This window comes from Littorina saxatilis, linkage group LG5 (assembly GCF_037325665.1).
Source record: "Littorina saxatilis isolate snail1 linkage group LG5, US_GU_Lsax_2.0, whole genome shotgun sequence".
Lineage (NCBI taxonomy): Eukaryota > Metazoa > Mollusca > Gastropoda > Littorinimorpha > Littorinidae > Littorina > Littorina saxatilis.
The window spans coordinates 60,580,567-60,602,922 of NC_090249.1; the positions used below are offsets into that span (position 1 = coordinate 60,580,567).

The 22,356-nt window shown below is 41.1% G+C and overlaps 2 protein-coding genes across 3 annotated transcripts; both read right to left on the minus strand.

The window, feature by feature from the left end:
• Positions 1-1,686: 1,686 nt before the first annotated feature.
• LOC138967620 (uncharacterized) lies at positions 1,687-7,688 on the minus strand. 2 transcript variants are annotated; one of them, XM_070340225.1, is made up of 4 exons: positions 7,529-7,688; positions 6,742-6,885; positions 3,679-3,723; positions 1,687-2,425 (listed from the first exon to the last, which is right to left on the minus strand). In XM_070340225.1, the coding sequence occupies exons 1-4, from the start codon at positions 7,551-7,553 to the stop codon at positions 2,205-2,207; spliced, it is 435 nt and encodes a 144-aa protein (XP_070196326.1). In that variant the 5' UTR covers positions 7,554-7,688; the 3' UTR covers positions 1,687-2,204. The 2 variants fall into 2 exon arrangements, with proteins under 2 accessions (XP_070196326.1, XP_070196328.1); XM_070340227.1 differs by having other exon boundaries at positions 6,742-6,882; positions 7,529-7,686.
• Positions 7,689-17,064: 9,376 nt separating this feature from the next.
• On the minus strand, positions 17,065-21,194 carry LOC138965913 (serine-rich adhesin for platelets-like). Its single transcript, XM_070337992.1, has 2 exons — positions 19,918-21,194; positions 17,065-18,213 (listed from the first exon to the last, which is right to left on the minus strand). Exons 1-2 carry the CDS (start codon positions 20,985-20,987, stop codon positions 17,895-17,897), a joined length of 1,389 nt encoding a protein of 462 aa, XP_070194093.1. The 5' UTR covers positions 20,988-21,194; the 3' UTR covers positions 17,065-17,894.
• Positions 21,195-22,356: the final 1,162 nt, after the last annotated feature.

Genomic DNA, 22,356 nt, shown 5'->3' on the forward strand with positions numbered 1-22,356 from the left:
AAGTGAAAACTGAAGTGAACATTTTGGGGCGGTGCAGGTGTTAACCTTTGATCGAACAGCCTTGAAAACGGTAAATGATTTTAAAATGTTTTGTTATTCAATTTACAATTTTTTTTTATACAATGCCTGGTTGTTATTGATTCTGTTTATTGTCATTTTTTCGTATCCGCGCGCGCGCGCACGTGTGTGTGTGTGTGTGTGTGTGTGTGTGTGTGTGTGTGTGTGTGTGTGTGTGTGTGTGTGTGTGTGTGTTCATGTTTGTGCATAAGTGTGGTTGTTTTTTTGAAAGCCACACTTTGTAACGAATGTAACAATAACATGCTTGCTCGCCTTCAGCTCTGAAGACTTGAAGTTATTTTTTTTTGTTGCTGAGTTTTGAGAATGTTTATGTGCTTTGAAGTCTTGAGGTTGAACAAACAACACACAATCCATCCACCAATCAGCCAAGCTATCTTTGTCATTTTCAGAACTCAAAATACTGTGGACAGTGGAAATAAACGCGCTTGCAGGATTTCTTCGTTTTAGATTCTGATTGAATGTTATTAATGTTAATACATATTTCTTCAATATTTGTGGAAATAACATCGATGGTATATAGCTTTTCGTATTTAGCCAGCAAGCTTACCGACCAGCCTATGAGTAAGTTGGTCAGTCGGTCAGACAGTCTACAAGTCGGTCAGTTCGTGAACGAACCAGACGGTAGGAAGTTGAAGGGAGACAATCATGAAATGTCAGGGATCACGAAACAGTCGATTGAGGGTTCGAGAGAGTGCACAACACCAAAGTAAACTAACTGAAATGAACTTTATTCAACAAGGATGAAGATTTTAGGCTGTAACTATTTTTTACAATTTGTCCTTGAAATAAACAAACACACAACGCAAAAACAGTATCAAAATAAACACTAAGAACGCAAAATTAATGAGAGAGAGAGAGAGAGAGAGAGAGAGAGAGAGAGAGAGAGAGAGAGAGAGAGAGAGAGAGAGAGAGAGAGAGAGAGAGAGAGAGAGAGAGAGAGAGAATGACAATGACAATGACACTTCTTTATTTTACGAGGGTAACAGAATAAGCATAGGTATACTTTTTTGCATCTGGCCCTCGCCCTAAAGAGGGACTAAATCTACTATAGCCTAATAACTACTACTACATAAATAGTGAAATAGTATAAGTTTATGTACATAAGCGCATCATCTCTTTCTCTCTCTCTCATACGTGTGTGAGTATGTGTGTGTGTGTGAGTGGGGGGTGAAGAGGAAAGAAGGTTCGCTGAATCGATTCAAGTCGTTCATGTAAACAGTCGGAATGTGACTCGTCCAGATAATATGTGTGTGTGTGTTTATAAAAAAGGTTTTTGATGTATCCAGTAATAGTTCTGTCCATGCTCCATGATCCACAGTTCTGTTACAGAAATATCCTTCATTTTGCACATTCAGGCTATTGTTCAAGCTGTCACACACACACACACACATACACACACACACACACGCACACACACACACACACACACACACACACACACACACACACACACACACACACACACACACACACACACACACACACACACACACACAGTGTACTCACTACACGAAGAGCATTTAAACTTTTGCATTCACAGAGACTTTGGTCAAAGTACGAATGACGGACACACGCATATTCAACACACCACCCTTACAGTTACACAAACACGGTTGGCATTGAATTTATTCAAAATCAACATTTTCTTTCAGTCGTTTCCGCTTTTTAAGGAAAATTTCATTCTTAGCAAGTTAAAAAAACAATACGTCCGTAATTTTTATTCAATGTTTAGTAAACACATCAGCCAGCAGATTACCTCTGAGTTACGTTGAAATGAAAAGGCATTGAACGAATCTCATGCACATCGTATACGTCTGAAGAAAAAGTAAACAAAATCACTTCAATATCAATCTTGAGGGAAAAAAAAAGAGGATAAACAAACTGATTTCATCCCAACCCCTATTCAGCACCGAATCCCAAACATGATGAAATAAGTCGTTCATCGTACAGGGAAGAAGAAAAAGATCTGCTTCCTATCCGTGTGAAGCAGATTAGAGATTGAAGCTCCTGAACAAAGGGGAACAAACTATCCAGTAGCGGTGAGGAGATTGAAGCTCCTTAACAAAGGGGAAACAGCTATCCAGTAGTGGTGAGGAGATTGTAGCTGCTGAACAAAGGGGAAAGAGCTATCCCTGGGCGGCAGTGAGGAGATTGTAGCTCGGAAACAGACAGTTGTTGGAGCCCTGCACAACGGACTCGCATCGCTTGGTGGTGGGGTTGAAAAAGAGACCTCCGATCTGCGTGCAGTCCAGCTCAATGATGTCCCCGTTCAGACAGTAGTAGAACTTTTCGCACGAACTCCAGTTAGGGTACAGGTCCCAAACGCCCACGGAACAGAAAGGGCACGCTGCAGAATAAATATAAAATATCAACACATGGTCAAGCCGTTCACACACTACAAATACCCATGGTACAGTACGGGCACTCTACAAGGGCACGAACGTATACATATTCAAATTAACAGTCATGGTAAAGCCGTTCACAGTATTTGGTTCCAAATGCCCAGGGCACAGTACGGGCATTATACTAGGGCACGAACGTATACATATTTAAATTAACAGTCATGGTAAAACCATTCACACAGTATTTGGTTCCAAATGCCCAGGGCACAGTATGGGCACTATACAAGGCACGAGAGTAACAATATACAAATGAACACATGGTCAAGCCGTTCACACACCACAAATACCCAGGGCACAGTACGGGCACGCTACAAGCGTACGAGAGTATATATGAAAACATTAATACAAGGTAAAGCCGTTCACACATTATTTGGTTCCAAATGCCCCGGGCAAGGTTCCGGCACGCTGGAAGGGCACAAGAGTACAAATATACACATTAACACATGGTTAAGCCGTTCACACACTACAAATAACAAGGGCACAATACGGGCACGACACAAGGGCACGAGGGTAAAAATATACAAATTGACACATGGTAAGCCGTTCACACAGTATTTGGTTCCAAATACCCAGGGCATAGAATGGGCACTATACAAGGGCACAAGAGTAAAAATATACATATTGACACATGGTTAAGCCGTTCACACAGTATTTGGTTCCAAATACCAAGGGCATAGTATGGGCACTATACAAGGGCACGAGAGTAAAAGTATACAAATTAACACATGGTAAAGCCGTTCGCGCAGCATTGGGTTCCAAATGCCAGGGGCACAGAACGGACACGCTACAAGGGCACGAGAGTAAATATATACACATTAACACATGGTAAGGTCGTTCACACAGTATTCGGTCTGAACTAGTCAGGGCACAGTATGGGCCCGCTCCAAGGGCACGAGAGTATACAAATACAAATTAACACATGGTCAAGACCATCTCACAGTATTTGGTTCCAAATGCCCAAGGCACACTATGGGCACGCCACATGGGCACGAGAATATAAATATACAAATTAACAATCATGGTGAAGCCGTTCACACAGTAATTGGTACCAAATAGCCAGGAACACTTTGAGCACACAGCAAGTACAGACAGTGAAACCTTGTTTGAATCTCAATCATCAAACACGTTCGAACACAATCATTTCGAATCATAGTTTTTCAAAATGTTGACTGTGGAAAATGTCTGGAGTTGTACTCACTTTCTCCCGGAGCTTGGCGTCTCATTCGTGCAGCGTCAATCTCATCTGGAAACAAACCATCACAAAATCAGATGCGAAAAGGGAAGACAAAATATCGGATGGTAGACCAAGAAATCAATCAACCAGTCAACCAAACGACCCATCCACCCAAATAAAACTCATATGCAACGTCATGAGTCATGATCAGTAGGCCTACTGAGTCGTTTTCCACCTCCACAACGAGAAGAGTGGACGTCAGCAGGACTCCCAACCAATGCTCGACCTGTGCTTCTAATGGAAGGGCGCTAGCTTAGTTTTCGAGATAGGTGTGACTGACGAAGAACAGGACGTCACATTCCAAATAAGCTCGACTATGTTGCAGGTGGAAGCCGCTGAGATTGCATTTCTTCGGGAGGTTTCTGCAACAATAGATATTACACGATTTTTCGCGAAACAGTAGAGAAGCATCCGATCTCTGAGATCTCTGTTCGTCTCGTGATAACGTTATTTTGTATGATAACGATTCACTTGCAAACTAAAGTATACAATTTGGTGTGTCAGTGGTAAATGTAAATAGAAATGTGTAATACAGACAAAGCAAACAAATAAACGTGTTTTTCTCGTGAAAATGTTGTGTTGTGCGGGTGTTTGGGTGGCCACGTGATGTACACAAATATCCCTAGCGAATTATGACTTTATTCAGTTATTCTGCAGAAAAACAGAAATGCTGGAAATAAACTGTTTGTTTCTGCAGCATTTCTGCATAATGTCATCTTTCGCGAGAGCAACGTTTTTTTCGGCAGTAAAACAGTTTTACTTCAGTAAAATTGAAATCAAGAATGCTGCAGTAAAACGGTGATGTTGTTTTACTGGAGAAAAACTGTTTACACTTTTTCTTCAGCATTTTGGCATTATTCAGTTATTCTACAGAAAAAAAGAAATGTTGGAGAAAAACTGTCTTTTCTGCAGCATTTCTGCATGTCATCTTTCGCCGAAGCAACGGGTTTTTTCTGGAGCAAAACATTTTACTGCAGTAAAATTGAAATCATGAATGCTGCAGTAAAACGGTGCTGTTGTTTTACTGCAGAAAACCTGTTTACACTTTTTCTGCAGCATTTTATACTGGCTCATTATAATGTTGGAGCGCGCGAGCCCCCCTCTGTCGAGAGATGGACTCATCCAGAATTACCAATAGTTGTGCGTGACACGAATGTATTTTGTCTGTCTGACTATCCCAGGGGGCGACGAATACAAACGCTACTTTACAAGGTCGGTCGTTTTTCTCCAGAAAAAATGTCACAGACTATTCTGAAGAAAAATGTAATCGCAATAATGCTGCAGAAAACCAAGTAAACATTATGCTTCAGAAAAACTGTTTTACTGCAGTACAAAACGTTGCTTCGGCGAAAGATGACATTATGCAGAAATGCTGCAGAAAAGACAGTTTTTCTCCAGCATTTCGGTTTTTCTCCAGAATAACTGAATAATGTCATAATCCGCCAAGAGCCAGTACAAAATGCTGTAGAAAAATGTAAACAGGTTTTCTGCAGTAAAACAACAGCACCGTTTTACTGCAGCATTCTTGATTTCAATTTTACTGCAGTAAAATGTTTTGCTGCAGAAAAAAACGCTGCTTCGGCGAAAGATGAGATTTATGCACAAATGCTGCAGAAAAGAACGGTTTTTCTCCAGCATTTGTCTTTTCTGCAGAATAACTGAATAAAGTCATAATCCGCTAAGGATACACAAAGCGAAGTGCAGGACGGACTCTGCTCTGTGCTGTAACACTGGCAAGTTCAAAACACGAGAAAAACGATTTCGTTATGCGGGCAGCCACGGGGGATGTATGTATTTTTCAAATGGTTGTAAAATAAGTCTTGTGTTTATCCCCGTACTCAGGCCCTGTTCTTTTTTTCGTCACACATAAAACCGTTATTTCTTGTGAGCGACGCAGCATTATTCCGGGGTCCCCGATTATAATTTGCAATTGGTCCAAAGACCTCCGCAGCGGACCTTAAAGGCGGTTCTTAATTGAGCCCGAAGTAGACTTCGCGAAGTCTTTTGACCGTAAACTCAGTGCTAAAGCTCCGTGAGGCCAGCTTCACCAAGTCTTTTGACCGTAAACTCAGTGCTAAAGCTCCGTGAGGCCAGCTTCACCAAGTCTTTTGACCGTAAACTCAGTGCTAAAGCTCCGTGAGGCCAGCTTCACCAAGTCTTTTGACCGTAAACTCAGTGCTAAAGCTCCGTGAGGCCAGCTTCACCAAGTCTTTTGACCGTAAACTCAGTGCTAAAGCTCCGTGAGGCCAGCTTCACCAAGTCTTTTGACCGTAAACTCAGTGCTAAAGCTCCGTGAGGCCAGTTTCGCGAAGCATACTTCGCGTAGTCGACTTCTCCGAATCAAGGACAGGCTTTAGAGGGTCCCCAAACCAGGAGGACGAAAGGAAATTCTGTGATACCTCCAAGCAATCCTCCCTAACACCGAGAAACCACCTTACCACCAAATAGCTCCCCCGAATAACATGGGTCAGGTGGGCAGCATGCCCGCTGCTCTCCGTTCACAACCAGCATATACACAATCAAGCAAGAAAGCTACCAGCCAACACACCAACCAACCATCCACCAAATAGGCCTACCCGAAACGTATGGTGCTGGCTGGACTGAAGAGGCGGCAACAAGCAAGCAAGCAAGCAACTGAACAATCAACTAAGCCCTCGATCCAATCTAACCACCAACCCACCCATCCAGCCAACTGATCAATCAACCGACCAACCAACCAATCAATCAATTAACCAACCAACCAACCAACCAACCAACCAACCAGCTAACCAACCAACAAACCAACCGTGCTTCAACCCAACCTACCATTCCAACCATCCGCCAACCAACCAACCCTCTAACCTACCAATCCAACCATCCACCAACCAACCAACCCACCAACCTACCAATTCAACCATACGCCAACCAACCAACCCACAAATCCAACAGCCATCAACCAACCATCCACCAACCAATCCAACCATTAACCAACAAGCCAACCAACCAACCAACCAAATTCAAAACTAAAGACCAAACAAAGGCACTTACCGGCAACGTACTGGTTGATGGCGACGCATCCTGTGCCGTCCTCGTTGGGTTCAAAGAGCGGGGGACACACAACTCCCCCCTCGCTGTTGTCCGCCAACACCGTGCGCCCCTCCACCCCCACCATGGACAGTACCACGACCGCTGCTGGACACAGAACAAAGAGGTCTATGTCTAGAAATGATGTCATATGCTAAAAATAACTATAAGACGTTTTCTTACATCATTTTGAATTGTTTAGCATAAAGTACTCTGGGAACGCCAAGTATTGAACAAATGCCCACCCCGTTTTGAGGGCAACATGTGTGCACATGGAGTGGGTTGGGGTGCGGGTGGGCTACAGGTGGGCTACAGGTGGGCTACAGGTGGGCTATTACAATAGATTAAAGCAGCAAATAATTTTATAGTACAGTTCAAAGATAAGAAAACCCCAACAAATTTACAGTTAGAAAAATTCCTAGTATCGCAATATTATGACCATACCCAGTCAGTTTAATCAGTGTAATCAAACCTACTGACAGTCATAATCAGTATTAATTAATGATGGTAACAGGGCGTAAGAAGGACAAGGGATAATTGTGTGATTTTCATCTCAACCACTGATTACAGTTGCAATTTACTGAACCATACTAAAACTGCAAATTATTTTACAAACTGTGTTAATTTTCTGTTAATATATTTTTTAAGAAACCTATCCCACTTACATATTCACACGTCATTATTCAACGAATCACTCTTCCATACACATACGTCAACATTCATCTGAAATTTAAATCCAAAATTCACTTACCGACTACCACTGCAAGAACCTGCATGATGAACAGTGTGCTTGCTTTCTTGCCTGACGTTAACCCAAACTGATGCCGGGTAGGGTCGGGTAGCTTGCCGGGTAGATGTGGTGCGAGGGATGGAGTGATGAATTGCTACTCCACAAAACCCGCTCACCCTTCTTTCACACGGCTACGGAGCTTGCATTAGGTCAAAGTGGGGCGGGTGTGTTTGCACACGATAGAACCCCGAAAATAGTCAAGCCATGAATAAAATAGAGAGTTGTTTTGTACGGGGCAAAGGTGTAGGCCTCTCTTTCTTGTTCATTTTGGACAACCCGTTGTAATGAGTGTGTTTCAGTCTTTATAGTCTCGCTTTTGAAAAGCTCAAATTGAAAAACTTAATTTGTGTGTGGGTTCACAAAACATACATATTGACGGACTTAATTACCCATAAGTTGCTGAATTTTAAGTAAATGTATTTTAAATGTCTGTTGTTAAGGGGCAGTAGTGCTATATATTTATGAGAAGTACGTGTTATTGCTATGTTGTCAAAATGAAAATATACCTGTTACCACAGATTTATTTCTGTAAATGGCAATGTAGAATATAAATTAGGGTTAGGGTTAGGGTTCTTATTAACAAATTGTAATTTTCTTTATACTGACGTACACAAGACAATCACTAATCGTTAATATAAAAAGATAAGGGGCACACAGACAAACTCACAGAAAGACACCAAACTCATACTATCATCACGTTTTCTCACATAAAAAGGAAACACACCCGAACTAAAAGGAGATAGGACTTCAGTTTAACAAATTCACACACCCCTCGGTAAAACTCGACACAGGGGGCACAGTGTACAGAAAGATAGAAACATAATGAAATCACGATTCTCTTCAACACGAAATGAAATAAAAGCTGGTTTGAACATCCCTGCTTTATTACTCTCAGCGCAACATAAAAGTGGCTGTACGGATTTCGGCCATGGCAACTGGAAAGAAAAAGAGAAAAATATCTCCCAAAGAGTATCCTTACAGCCACTACATGTTCCATTTCTGTCTCCATTGGATTTAAAGGTGCTTCAAACACTATTACATTTTAACTTAGGTTTTGTGATCTGATTATGTTTGGAGTGAACAGTGCCTATAAAAAAAATATAAAACAAATAAAATGAAAAACAAAGAAAGCACGCAAGCACGCGCGTAAAACCTTTGAACGCGACAAACAAAAACACACACAATCCCTCACAAAGAAGATGCAAAGAAAGTAGCAGAAAATCAAACTAACAAGTTTACCAGGTATTCAACAGATGCAACACTTAACATGAATACATACATTAAAATAGTATCTGATGACAGAATAATGGCTAGCATTATTTCCTTTCAAAACAAACAAGAATTAAAGCGATTCATCAAAGCTAATTACTTAAGTTGTATCAAACTCTTTCATAATTCTTACAAATACTACCACAGCGAATCTCCATGGCTACCAGGGATTACATGTAGGTGACCCACACACACAGGCACACACAGGCACACACACACACACAGACACACACACACATACACACACACACACAAAACTAGACACACACACACATACACACACACACACACACACACACATATACACACACACACACACACACACACACACACACACACAACTAGACACATTTGGCAGCGTAAGAGGTTGGACATTGCGTCTTTAAATTGATCCTTTTCCAACGTGAAGTACAGAAAGGGCGTCTTACATGCGTGTTTGCCAACGCACCTCAACCTCTTTGTCCGTCTCGTCAACACGAGATTAATACTGACGTCTCTCAACAGAGCCAGTATTTGAAGAGAACGGCCATCCCACTCGCATCATTTCGTCTCCGTATTTTCTTTTTAATTGGCCCGTGTATATCATGTAGGTTAGATGCGGCTAACTTGTGTCGTGAATTGTAGTCTAGCAATTAATTATACGTGGAGCTGCCACGTTGGATGAAGGGAGCACTATCTAATTATACCCAACAAAGAAGGGAAAAAAGAAGAAGCATCTTGAGTTGTTGTGGATTGTACAGAAACGTTTGACCTTTTTTTCCACGGTCTGCTGTTTGTCGGCCTTTCTGCCTGCCTGTCTACCTTGCTATACCTGTTTGTCGGCCTTTCTGCCTGCCTGTCTACCTTGCTATACCTGTTTGTCTGTCTTTCTGCCTGTCTGTCTACCTTGCTATACCTGTTTGTCTGTCTTTCTGCCTGCCTGTCTACCTTGCTATACCTGTTTGTCTGTCTTTCTGCCTGCCTGTCTACCTTGCTATACCTGTTTGTCTGTCGGTCTGTTTGTCTGTCTACCTTGCTATACCTGTCTGTCTGTCTTTCTGCCTGCCTGTCTACCTTGCTATACCTGTTTGTCTGTCGGTCTGTTTGTCTGTCTACCTTGCTATACCTGTTTGTCTGTCGGTCTGTTTGTCTGTCTACCTTGCTATACCTGTCTGTCGGCCTTTCTGCCTGCCTGTCTACCTTGCTATACCTGTTTGTCTGTCGGTCTGTTTGTCTGCCTATGTATCTGTTTGTCTGTCGGTCTGTTTGTCTGCCTATGTACCTGTTTGTCTGTCGGTCTGTTTGTCTGCCTATGTACCTGTTTGTCTGTCGGTCTGTTTGTCTGCCTATGTACCTGTTTGTCTGTTGGTCTGTTTGTCTGCCTATGTACCTGTTTGTCTGTCGGTCTGTTTGTCTGTCGGTCTGTTTTTTTCCCGAGCGCTCCTGCTTTGTCTTATAATTAGTATTGTTTATGATAAGTTGAAAATAATCCAAAATCAAGAAAAAACGTTTTTGTCAACATTCTATAATACAAATTTTAACAAAAAAGAGGTATTTACGAAACACTAAGCTAAATTCAACAGAATTACAACAAATCAAACTGACTGTTTGCATCTTCTGTTCTACATATTCCTTCCTTTTCGTTGGATTAGTTTCACTTCTTAGATAAAGAAGTCTAATGTATGGGTATTGCTTTTAACAATTAGTAGCGCCAATTATTTGTCCTTTGTAGAATCAAATCACTCATACTTTAATTAGCTTCATATACGCCTTAAACTGTACTTTATTAGGTCACGTCTAGACAGGACACAGCGTGCATACACAGCACATGTACTGTGGGCGACACAGACACAGGGACATAAGAGCGACGTGCCTACACACACACTCACATACACGCAGCGAGTGTACTTATTTCTATGCCTATGTGTACTCGGTATAGGCGGTACCCCCTTTTCATTCATCTCAGCCGAGGTTTGAGAGCCACTCCTAAGCCTCCTCCGAGTCCGCGCACATCTTTAAATATCCCTGCTCTCGCTCAAGAAGCTTTAAATTCAATCAGGCTGATTGCACTAGAAGACAGACAGAGCGGATTAAAAGTGGTTTTATTGTTAAGATGAAATTGGGCGAGAATACTGTAGGTTTATCTGAGCAGCGCACACCGTAGGTAATTGGTAAATAGACAGTAGTAAATTAATCTATTTATTAAGTAGGTATTAAGTGAAATGAAGGAGAATATTATGGACTTAACTGGACTTCTGTCTTATTTAGCTTTTTCAATTATGTAGATGTTTTAGGAAAATCGTTGCGTGTGACCCTAGTTATCTAAAGTCATTGGTCGAAGGGCACTATAAAAGAAAATTAAAAAGACGTAATCAGTAGAAAACAGTAAGGATGTTTGTAAGTTTTCAACATAAATAAGCAGATTACTTGCACTAGGTTTTCAGGAGACTGTAGGCTTTAGTCTTGTGTTTGAAGAGGGCAATTATAGTAGGCCATTGGTCTATCGGTAGTTAAGCCGATTATTATAGTACTGGTGAAACGCAGATAATGTGCTCGGCTGATTCCGCTTTTCAAAATTTGACAATAAATCCAGTAATTATCTGGAATACTTTGAATGCAATCAATAGTATTTTAATTACAGCTCAGCCAAATGCTACTCAACACACATGCAAACACACACACATACACACACACAAATCTACACACACACACAACCACACACACACACATACACACACACACACACACACACACACACACACACACACACACACACACACAAACCATTCCTTTCTGAAAACCGTCCATTCAAATGATGACAGGAAAGTTAAGGTATTATTTCTGCTGGTATCCCTGACAATTATTAAAATTGATGATTAACAATAATAACAATAACAATATCAACACACTATCGTCCATTAAACCGAATACATTAAAATGGAAAAATTGTCTTCGACACATCTAACCTGCCCGTCAACGATTTTAAATAACACATTGTAATAAGAACTATCAGGACATTCAAAAAGACAGAAACACGTATAACACATAGGTTATTACATAAACAAGTGCATCTAATGCAACTAACTGCAATAGGCTCCAAGCCAGCTAGGCCTACCGTGCACCCCCCTCAGGATCCAGCTTCATTAGGCTAGAGATATTCATTGGGGTCTACTGAACACGTTTTATCAAGTTCGCCACGAAAAAACTCATTCCCACTACTAATTATGCCCCTTTGTTTAAGGGAACCCCGTCGAACGCTAAATGTATCTGTGCAATCACAACAATGCACAGCTGCAATGAATGAACAGAGAACCACTTTTTTGAAATCAAAACAGTTAAGTTGATCATTAATCTTGTAAAAAATACCCATTACAGTGTTCAATGTTTGATAGGTTGGCTGTAGTGATGCTTGATAGGCGCGAACCGTCATTTTCACAGTGCGCAAAGCTTGTCAACTTTGATAAGAAAAAGGTTTCAACAAATTTGGGTTTTCTGCTTCATTTTTTAGAAACTACAATGCCTTTGGATCATTTCAAGCCCCATTTGGAATTCCTGAGAGGATTTGTTGCGACACCAGATGAGATATGTCTCCCCTACCCCCTAAACGTGAAATGTTAGGAACATGTCAAAAAACATTTTTCATCAAATATTCATGATAACTTCTCACTGTTCTCCAATCAAATAACAAAAGTAATCACATTGACGACCAAAATAGTTCCTTTGCCCATGTTTTAACAGAACTACAACATTATTATTCTCTTCTCCAGACTGAAATAAAACAAAGTGTTCAGATATAGACATCTAATCTAACTGTCCCTTACATATAATTGCTCTTGCTTCATTGTTTCCATAGATTAACACAAGAAAGACAATCTAAGAACTAATGTTTCTTCATGTAAGCGCAGAATGTTTGCTCATAAATGCAAATGTCTTATGAATCAATTTCAGCTTTATAAAAAAACATGAAAAAGTCATTGCAAAGAACTTTTTCTTTCAAACACACACACACACACACACATAAACAAACACCCACACCCACACACACACACTGACATACATACACAAACACACACACACACACACACACACACACACACACACACACACACACACACACACACACACACACACACACACACACTCACTCACTCTTAGACTGTTTTGCTGAAGTTTTCTGACCTCCTTTTGATGGTAAACTTTTTAACTTTTTAATTTTTGCAATTTTATCATTGTGTGTCTGTGCGTCCCAAGGACAGATTGTAAGAAAAGGCGTAGCCTTAAATCTTAATCCTTGAAATAAAGTTCTATTCAATTCAATTCAATTCAATTCATTTCTCTCTCTCTCTTTCTCTCTCTCTCTCTCTCTCTCTCTCTCTCTCTCTCTCTCTCTCTCTCTCTCTCTCTCTCTGCACCTGTGACATAATAATAACAACAACAGCACTTTTTTGTCCATTAAAATATTACATAAAAATGGACGCCACGCTGTTAGTCGAATGATAAAGCTGGCAGCTCGTAACTACAATGTGCACGCAGCGAGAGACAAAACCATCTAAGTGTTTTGCGTGCTTTTGCACTTTGCTTGCTGATGTATCTGGGGACAATGGTAAACGAGAGAAGAATGGAGGTTGTTGGGTAATGGATGATAATTAGCTTTTGGGACACAGCTGGCTATATAATCACAGACCAATTAACAACAACTTAAAATGTAGTGGTGTGTGACTGAACAAACGTTTCATATTTGTTTCCATTTGCACGGATCGATGTATTTACACATGTTGTCAACAAAATGACATAAGCATCCTTTAAAAAGAAAGAAAGCGTACAGCGGGAAAGTAAATTGATGGACGAAATTAAACATTTAGAGACAACTTTTAGTGAAAATATTTTGTTTATTTTGCAATTCGACAAAAGAAAATTGACGGAATGATTATAAGAACCCGTACAAAATGGATTTCGGACGGTGAATATTTTTGTAATTTAAAACAAATTAGACATGTAATAATAAAGGACTTGACTTACTTGACTTGACTTATTCCTGTAGACTCCCTGTGGAGCATAGGGCCGCAAATAATAAAGGAAGTACAATCATATTTTGATGATTTATATACATTCGATGAGAAAGGTGTTTTATTTGATGATCAGATGCCAGTGATCGGCAAGGAATCGGCGGAGATTCGTTGCTCTGATGTGCATATTTGCGAAAGATAAGGGTATCATAGTGAGAGCACACTGCATAACATAGACACAGAGACTGTAAAGTACAAGTCTCTGATACACATCAGACAAAGTTGATCGTCGTAATGCGGGCCGGTCAATAGCGAGCGAATTGCTAGAGAAAAAAGCTTTGGTCACTAAAAGGGGCTCTTACTATGCCACACCGCTTAAACCCCTAACAAAGTTATTTTCGGACAAATTCTATGAAGCAGCAGAACCAGAACTTCAACTCTCAACACCCAATAAGAAAGATAAATTAAATTATGCTCTCATAAGAAGACAAGAGTCACCTTCTTTACATGGATACAAAGCAAGAGTTACCTCCCTTGGGTTCTGGAACATTCCGGTAGTTTCGCCGGAGTGCAGTTGTTTTCGTTCATTCATTCTTCTGATAAGGGAAATTAAGGAACTCTAATGTCATATATACAGAGGCGGATTAGGGGGGGGGGGGGGGTTACAGGGGTTCCGGAACTTTAAAAGAAATAATGAGTGGCTGCTGACACTAGTTGCGGATCATGTTTAAAATCAAGGACAAGCCATAAATTGTTCATAAAATAGCTGATCAAAAGACCATCAAATAAAGAGGCCCAGAGAGCGACGTGTTCTTCATTCTCTTGCATTATGCTGGCCGGATAGGAGTAATCACATTGCTCACATTTCTGCCCTGCCACAAAAGCCTCAAACAACATGCAAGAAGGGCCAACTACCAGACAGCCACATGGAAGCGCGCTCACCTGCCACTCCCAGAGATTCCCAACCCCGCTGATGGTCACTCATGGAAGGATGCTGAACAATGGAATCCGTGAGCCTCTTTGGACTGAAGAAAATGAAGAGTTGGTTCTCTCACCGACAATTATTGATAGCCTGCTCAATCAGGTTCACGAGGAAGGAGAGAAGGAGGAAGAGGCACCACTGTTCTTTGAAATTCGGTGCAATGACTTGTTAATGTTATTTCTATGAAGCTGAAATTGATTCATAAGACATTTGCATTTATAAGCAAACATTCTGCACTTACATGAAGAAACAGTAGTTCTTAGATTGTCTTTCTTATGTTAATGTATCTTTGATATATATGGAAACTATGAAGCAACTATGAAACTATGTAGGGGACAGTTAGAATAGAATCCTTGAGCCTCTGTGGACTGAAGAAAATAAAGAGTTGGTTCTCTCACTGACAGTTATTGATAGCCTGCTCAATGAGGCCAACGAGGAAGGAGAGAAGGGGGAGAAGGCAACACTGTTCCTTAATGGACTGGACGATTCACTTGAATCTGAATCTGACTGTGAATCGGACTAACTTGTCAGGACTGTGAACTTGACTTTCTTGCTCCAAAAACAGTCTGAGATCATGATTGTGTGTGTGTGTGTGTGTGTGTGTGTGTGTGTGTGTGTGTGTGTGTGTGTGTGTGTGTGTGTGTGTGTGCTTGAAAAAAAAAGTTCTTTGGAATTACTTTTTCCTGTTATTTCTATAAAGCTGAAATTGATTCATAAGACATTTGCCTTTATGAACAAACATTCTGCACTTACATGAAGAAACATTAGATCTTAGATTGTCTTTCTTATGTTAATCTACCTTGTATATATATATGGAAACAATGAAGCAAGAGCAATTATATGTAAGGAACAGTTAGATTAGATGTCTATATCTGAACACTTTGTTTTATTTTAGTCTTGAGAAGAGAATAATAATGTTGTAGTTCTGTTAAAAGATGGACAAAGGAACTATTTTGGTCGTCAATGTGATTACTTTTGTTATTTGATTGGAAAACAGTAAGAAGTTATAATGGATATTTGATGAAAAATGTTTTTGACATTTTCCTAAAATTTCACGTTTAGGGGGTAGGGGAGAAATATCTCATCTGGTGTCGCAACAAATCCTCTCAGGAATTCCAAATGGGGCTTGAAATGATCCAAAGGCATAAAAATGAAGCAGAAAACCCAAATTTGTTGAAATCTTTTTCTTATCAAAGTTGACAAGCTTTGCGCACTGTGAAAATGACGGTTCGCGCCTATCAAGCATCACTACAGCCAACCTATCAAACTTTGAACACTGTAATGGGTATTGTTTACAAGATTAATGATCAACTTAACTGTTTTGATTTCAAAAAAGTGGTTCTCTGTTCATTCATTGCAGCTGTGCACTGTTGTGATTGCACAGATACATTTAGCGTTCGACGGGGTTCCCTTAAACAAAGGGGCATAATTAGTAGTGGGAATGAGTTTTTTCGTGGCGAACTTGATAAAACGTGTTCAGTAGACCCCAATGAATATCTCTAGCCTAATGAAGCTGGATCCTGAGGGGGGTGCACGGTAGGCCTAGCTGGCTTGGAGCCTGCAACTCAGTGTGCTGTCAACTAATGTAATATTATTATGTATTACACAACATGTACCATATTAAATGAGCTCATTATTCTTAATATAATTATATCACAATCAAAATATTGCAATTTAATTTCTTTTGCTTTTATATCACATGGACCTATGTTGCAATAAAAGAAAAAAATCCACATTAAGATATCACAGACACAAAAATTAGAATAGACGATTTTCGGAAATAACTCCGTCGGGTTTGTATAGGCTGTGAAAGAGTGAATGCCCTTGCTTTTCCTCTGACAAATGAATTCACACGTGCTCATGTCCTCGTGTTTCCGACACACTCCTCGCTAGTGATTGGCCCCTTTAATATTTGTCCGAGTAAAAGCAAGGGTATTCACTCTTTAACAACCCATACAAACCCAAGAAAGTTACTTTAATTATACATCTATTCACACTCACTCGCTAAAATGAGAACACATGCGCGCGCATACACGCTAACATGCAACCTATACACATACACACACATACACACACACACACACACACACACACAGACAGACATACACACACACACACACCGACAGACACACACATACACAGACAGACAGACAGACAGACACACAGAGACACAGAGACACAGACAAAGGCACAGACAGACACAGACACACACACACTCACACACAGACACATAGACACACTCACACACAGACAGACACAGACATAGACACACAGACACACACACACACACACACACACACACACACACACACACACACACACACACACACACACATTTTCATCCTGTTTTGATACTGTGTTCCCCAGCAGACCAGCCTCTACAGGATACGAACAGAATTTAGAGCTGTGTCTGCAGAGGAAATAAATCACTTTTTGAACTGGTTCTTGTGTGCCAAAGATACCTCAAATCGTTTACCATTACTACATTAGGCAGAATTTGAAAACAAGGGTAAACAGGATAGTCGGGTCCTTTTTTACTGCCAAGCCCTGCGGCCACCCCCTTGCAATGAGCTTCGGTGTGCTTTGGGAGAATGTTATTTAACTAAATTTTGTTTGATAATCACATTTTCAGAATGACAGTGACGTGGTTGTCTAGCTGCCAACTAGCTTCGTGAAGTAGGCTTTGTGAAGTAGGCTTTGTGAAGTAGGCTTCGTGAAGTAGGCTTCGTGAAGTAGGCTTCGTGAAGTAGGCTTTGTGAAGTAGGCTTCGTGAAGTAGGCTTTGTGAAGTAGGCTTTGTGAAGTAGGCTTCGTGAAGTAGACTTTGTGAAGTAGGCTTTGTGAAGTAGGCTTCGTGAAGTAGGCTTTGTGAAATAGGCTTCGTGAAGTCGACCTCACCCAATGAATATCAGGCTGTAGCAGGACTTGGGTACGCAGTAACACGTTTTGTGTAGCTAGCTTTCTGTGTGTCTTTCCTGCTGTGGCTAGCTGACGTGTCTGTACAATGGCTTCATTTGGTGCTGTTTTACCACCTTTAGCAACGAGGGTTATGTAACTGTTTCCTTTCGCACTCTGTCACATTGCTAACACACTCATCCTGGCCTTTCTGGCCTCTTTCTGCACCAGCACCACCTGATCACACCAGCTGCCTGCGCTCTCAGTTCCGGCATTGCTCTCATCAAAATCACAGGACTCAGCAATGCGTGTACGTAACTAATAGGCAGAGTCAACCCCTCCAACAGCAACGCAGTTTCGTACACCGGGTGATCAAGGGAGAGAATTAGCAAGATCACCATCAAAGGGAGGTAACAGATGAGAAAGATGGCCACCATCAGAGCTCCACGCTTGGCTGCCGTCATCGTGGCTGATTTCAGGCGTCGAAATGTAATGGTGGATGAACGGGAGACCGATCTGAAACAGTCAAGTGTCATGGTCAAAGAGCAAAAGATAAAATTAAAAAAATCAAAAAAATCAACGGGGACGGAAGACCACAATGAGCAAGAGTTTGGTATAACAACTTCCTAGCAACGCTCGGAATTTTTTTTTTAATGGAATATGTGAATGGTGTAACATAGATTGTCGGTAACGGTATTTTTGTTTGTATGATCACGGAGGAAGAGTTCAACCATTGTTAGTTTAGTTGCTGAATGATTGCTTTGTCAGCGACTTGCTTCAAACTGTGCTTTGTGTCGTTCTCATTCCCATCATTCTGTTTGTTTCCCAGCTAAACAGTTGCTTGCCTGGTCTCAACATTGACTAATGCCAATGTACACACAGGCAAATATACACTGTAAGCTCCCAAGTGGATAGACAATCCAACAGGCAAATATACACTGTAAGCTCCCAAGTGGATAGACAATCCAACAGGCAAATATACACTGTAAGCTCCCAAGTGGATAGACAATCCAACAGGCAGGCAGCCAGGCAGGCGTGAGGATAAAATATGTAATAGTCAGAAAAAGAGAAGAAGAAGAAGAAGAAGAAGAAGAAGAAGAAGAAGAAGAAGAAGAAGAAGAAGAAGAACAACAACAACAACAACAACAACAACAACAACAACAACAACAACAACACCAACAACATACATACAGACAGACAGACAGACAGAATGAAAAACAAGTCGCGTAAGGCGAAATTACTACATTTAGTCAAGCTGTGGAACTCACAGAATGAAACTGAACGCACTACATTTTTTCACAATGACCGTAGTCCGCCGCTTGTGCATAACGGAGTGAAACTGACGAGCCTGTTCAGCGCGGTAGTGGTTTCGCTGTGCTGCATAGCACGCTTTTCTGTACCTCTCTTCGTTTTAACTTTGTGAGCGTGTTTTTAATCCAAACATATCATATCTGTATGTTTTTGGAATCAGGAACCCACAAGGAATAAGATGAAATTGTTTTTAAACCGATTTCGGAAATTTAATTTTGATCATAATTTTTATATTTTTAATTTTCAGAGCTTGTTTTTAATCCAAATATAACATATTTATATTTTTTTGAATCAGGAAATGATGTAGAATAAGATGAACGTAAATTTAGATCGTTTTATATAAAAAAATTATTACAATTTTCAGATTTTTAATTACCAAAGTCATTAATTAATTTTTAAGCCACCAAGGTGAAATGCAATACCGAAGTCCGGCCTTCGTCGAAGATTGCTTTACAAAACTTTCAATCAATTTGATTGAAAAATGAGGGTGTGACAGTGCCGCCTCAACTTTTAAAAAAAGCCGGATATGACGTCATCAAAAGTATTTATCGAAAAAAAGTCCGGGGATATCATTCCCAGGAACTCTCATGTCAAATTTCATAAAGATCGGTCCAGTAGTTTGGTCTGAATCGCTCTACACACACACACACACACAGACACACGCACATACACCATACCCTCGTTTCGATTCCCCCTCGATGTTAAAATATTTAGTCAAAACTTGACTAAATATAAAAAGACCCTCTCCGGACATGAAGAAGCAAAGAAAATGTTTTCAATAATAACAATATCAACACTTTGTTGTCCATTAAAATGAGCACATTTAAATGGACAATTCTCTCCGACGCATCCACCTGCCTGCTAACGATTTAAGACACACAGTTACATACAGAAAGAGAGAGACATTACCTTCTTGATGTGACGGTGCCAACACTAGCAGAACTGTCATTTCTTGGAATCGACACCCCCGCCTCCCCAGGACTGCCCTCTTTCTGCCTGTCAGTGTCATGAGCCGGGTGGGCCCAGCGAACAGAGTTCATTCTCTCACCACCTCCCTTTTGCCCACCCTTCTCTCTTGTTGGCAACACTAACACGGGTTTGGAGGCAACTTTGTGGAGAACTCTTGTGGAAAGCTGGGCAGGTCTGGCTTGCAAATCTGTGAGTGAGGTTATCTTGTTTTCTTGTTGGGCACATTCTGTTGTGTTATTTGTGAAGACCCCAGTGTCTGCTGGGCAACTGTTGGTGGTTCCTGCGTTGAGAGTGGCACTGCTGAAGGGTTCAGCGCCAATGAGAGTCACTCTGGTGAATTTGACGTCAGAGATAGATTCTCCTGTGGTTCTGGGGTCACGTGAAGTTTGGGTGGTGATTTCAAGGTCAGGATTAGAACTGTTGGTTATTTTAGTGTCGGAGGATGTAGTAGTCTTTCCTTCAACCTCAAAGGAGCAACCTTTCGCGTTTGTGGTATCGGGTTCAGAATAGTTGGTATTTGCAGCTTGGAGAGTGCACTCCTTTACATTTACTACTGTTTCTGTCAAACTTTGTGAGGTAATAGCACCATTCATTGTGTTTTCACCATCATGCGTAGAATTGTTTTCAGCATTTCGGTCACAACTATCCGTGCTTTCAGCGTTATGTAAAGCACTATTTATGTTTGTATTGTCATCTGCGAAATGTTGCACCATAGTAACCTCATCTGAAGATTCAACGGTACTCGTAACGTCTTCACCAGAACTGTCTTTGATTTGAGCACCGGTTTTTGAACTGAACACACCCACTAAGTCATGAGTAGATTTCTCTTTACTCTCAGCGCTAAACATAGAAGCACGGTTTGTTGCATCCAAAGAAGTAGGAGAACAACGGGCATGGAAGGCGGTTTCATCCTCTGCGATTGTCAACGAGGTACTTTCTGTGAGGCTTTCTTTTGCCTGATCATCTGAATTTAGTGCATCGGATTTGGGTAAATCCAACGTGTGAACCATATTGGCGTCGTTACCGTTTGAAGTCCCCCCGTTCACACAATTTGTCTCCTGAGGCTTGTTTAAACTACTTTCATCCGGAGGAGTCACGGTGATAAGCTCCGTGACGTAACTTCCTGTTTCTAAAATAGTTCTCTTCTGACTGGCAACATCCACTCTTTCTGACACTGACGTCACCGGTCCATCTGACGTCACTGTTCGTCTCGAGTCGGCCACCCTGCGACCGTGACTACGCAGCATGAGGACAACGAGGACGAGTGACGCAACGCTGACGATGCAACCGAAGAAAAAGATTGTCTCAGTGACATCAACTGACGCTTGTCGGACGTTGCAACCGGCTTTTATGGGGTCACCGTTCGTCAGAATCAGCTCCAGAGCTAGGGGCGCCACGCTGATGGCAGCAGAACCAATGATGGCTCCCAGTTTGAATCGAGTGCGAAGCTTGACGTAGGGCCTGTGAAGATTTCTCACTCTGTACACTTTGTCCACCCCTTGTAGGCTGACCAGTAACACAGAAAACAACATCAGCACAGACTTCACGGAGAGAAACACCACACAAATAACGTCATCGGTTTCACCCTGTAGGAAAAACATGACGTCAAGAGGTGACGTCATACACATCAGCACGTGAGACACACTCTGGGTGATGAGCAATAGGGGAAGGTCGTTGCCTCGATCTGAGGGAGTCGCAAGGCTGTTCCTTTTCCCTCCCCCCGTTTTGAAGGTGCGACTGAGGGAGAGGTAGAGAAGGAGGAGGTTTGGTGGAACAGCCAGGACAGAGATGATGGATAGGAACAACATAAACAATATCTTCTCCATTCGAATGATGTAGTTTCTACGCGCCTCAGCGTCCGATGATGGATTGGACAATATTGTTGTTAGATTTTCCATCACTTTGGGCTAAAGCCTGGAAGCTACGATTAAAAAACCCACACATTTTGTTCGACGCTGTTGTTTCGAGAATTGTTAAAGAAGTCGGTTTTAATTGCTGAATCGTGGGCATTGTATGGCTGTCTTTGATTCATTGTTTTGCACACTAACTCCAGAGACCAGGAAGCACACTTTCAAGCTGAATTTAATGAAAGTCTTTTTCATTTGTAGTTGGAGATTGAATACACCTTCGTTTCGTTGATTACTCAGAACGTGTTTTTTTTCTCAATGACGAATCGACTGCAACATTTCGCATATTTCACATTCTTTGTCGTTCACAAAACAGCCTTAGGAGAGCAGAACACATCATTCGCTGTATAGTAGTTAAATTAACTCGAAATATTAAAAGTTTTTTTCCTTTGTATTTGATGATGACACTCGCTAATTGTATTCCAAGCGCATAAAATAGTTTTACAGCGATGAATCAACTGTGTTGGATGCA

Coding starts and splice junctions, on each gene's coding strand:
- LOC138965913 (XM_070337992.1), bottom strand. CDS start 20,987: ATGGTTCACACGTTGGATTTACCCAAATCCGATGCACTAAATTCAGAT. Junction 18,214..19,917: donor GGCACCGTCACATCAAGAAG/GTAATGTCTCTC, acceptor TGACTGTTTCAG/ATCGGTCTCCCGTTCATCCA.
- LOC138967620 (XM_070340225.1), bottom strand. CDS start 7,553: ATGCAGGTTCTTGCAGTGGTAGTCG. Junction 3,724..6,741: donor CATCAACCAGTACGTTGCCG/GTAAGTGCCTTT, acceptor GTTTGTTTCCAG/ATGAGATTGACGCTGCACGA. Junction 2,426..3,678: donor ACGCCAAGCTCCGGGAGAAA/GTGAGTACAACT, acceptor TTTATTCTGCAG/CGTGCCCTTTCTGTTCCGTG.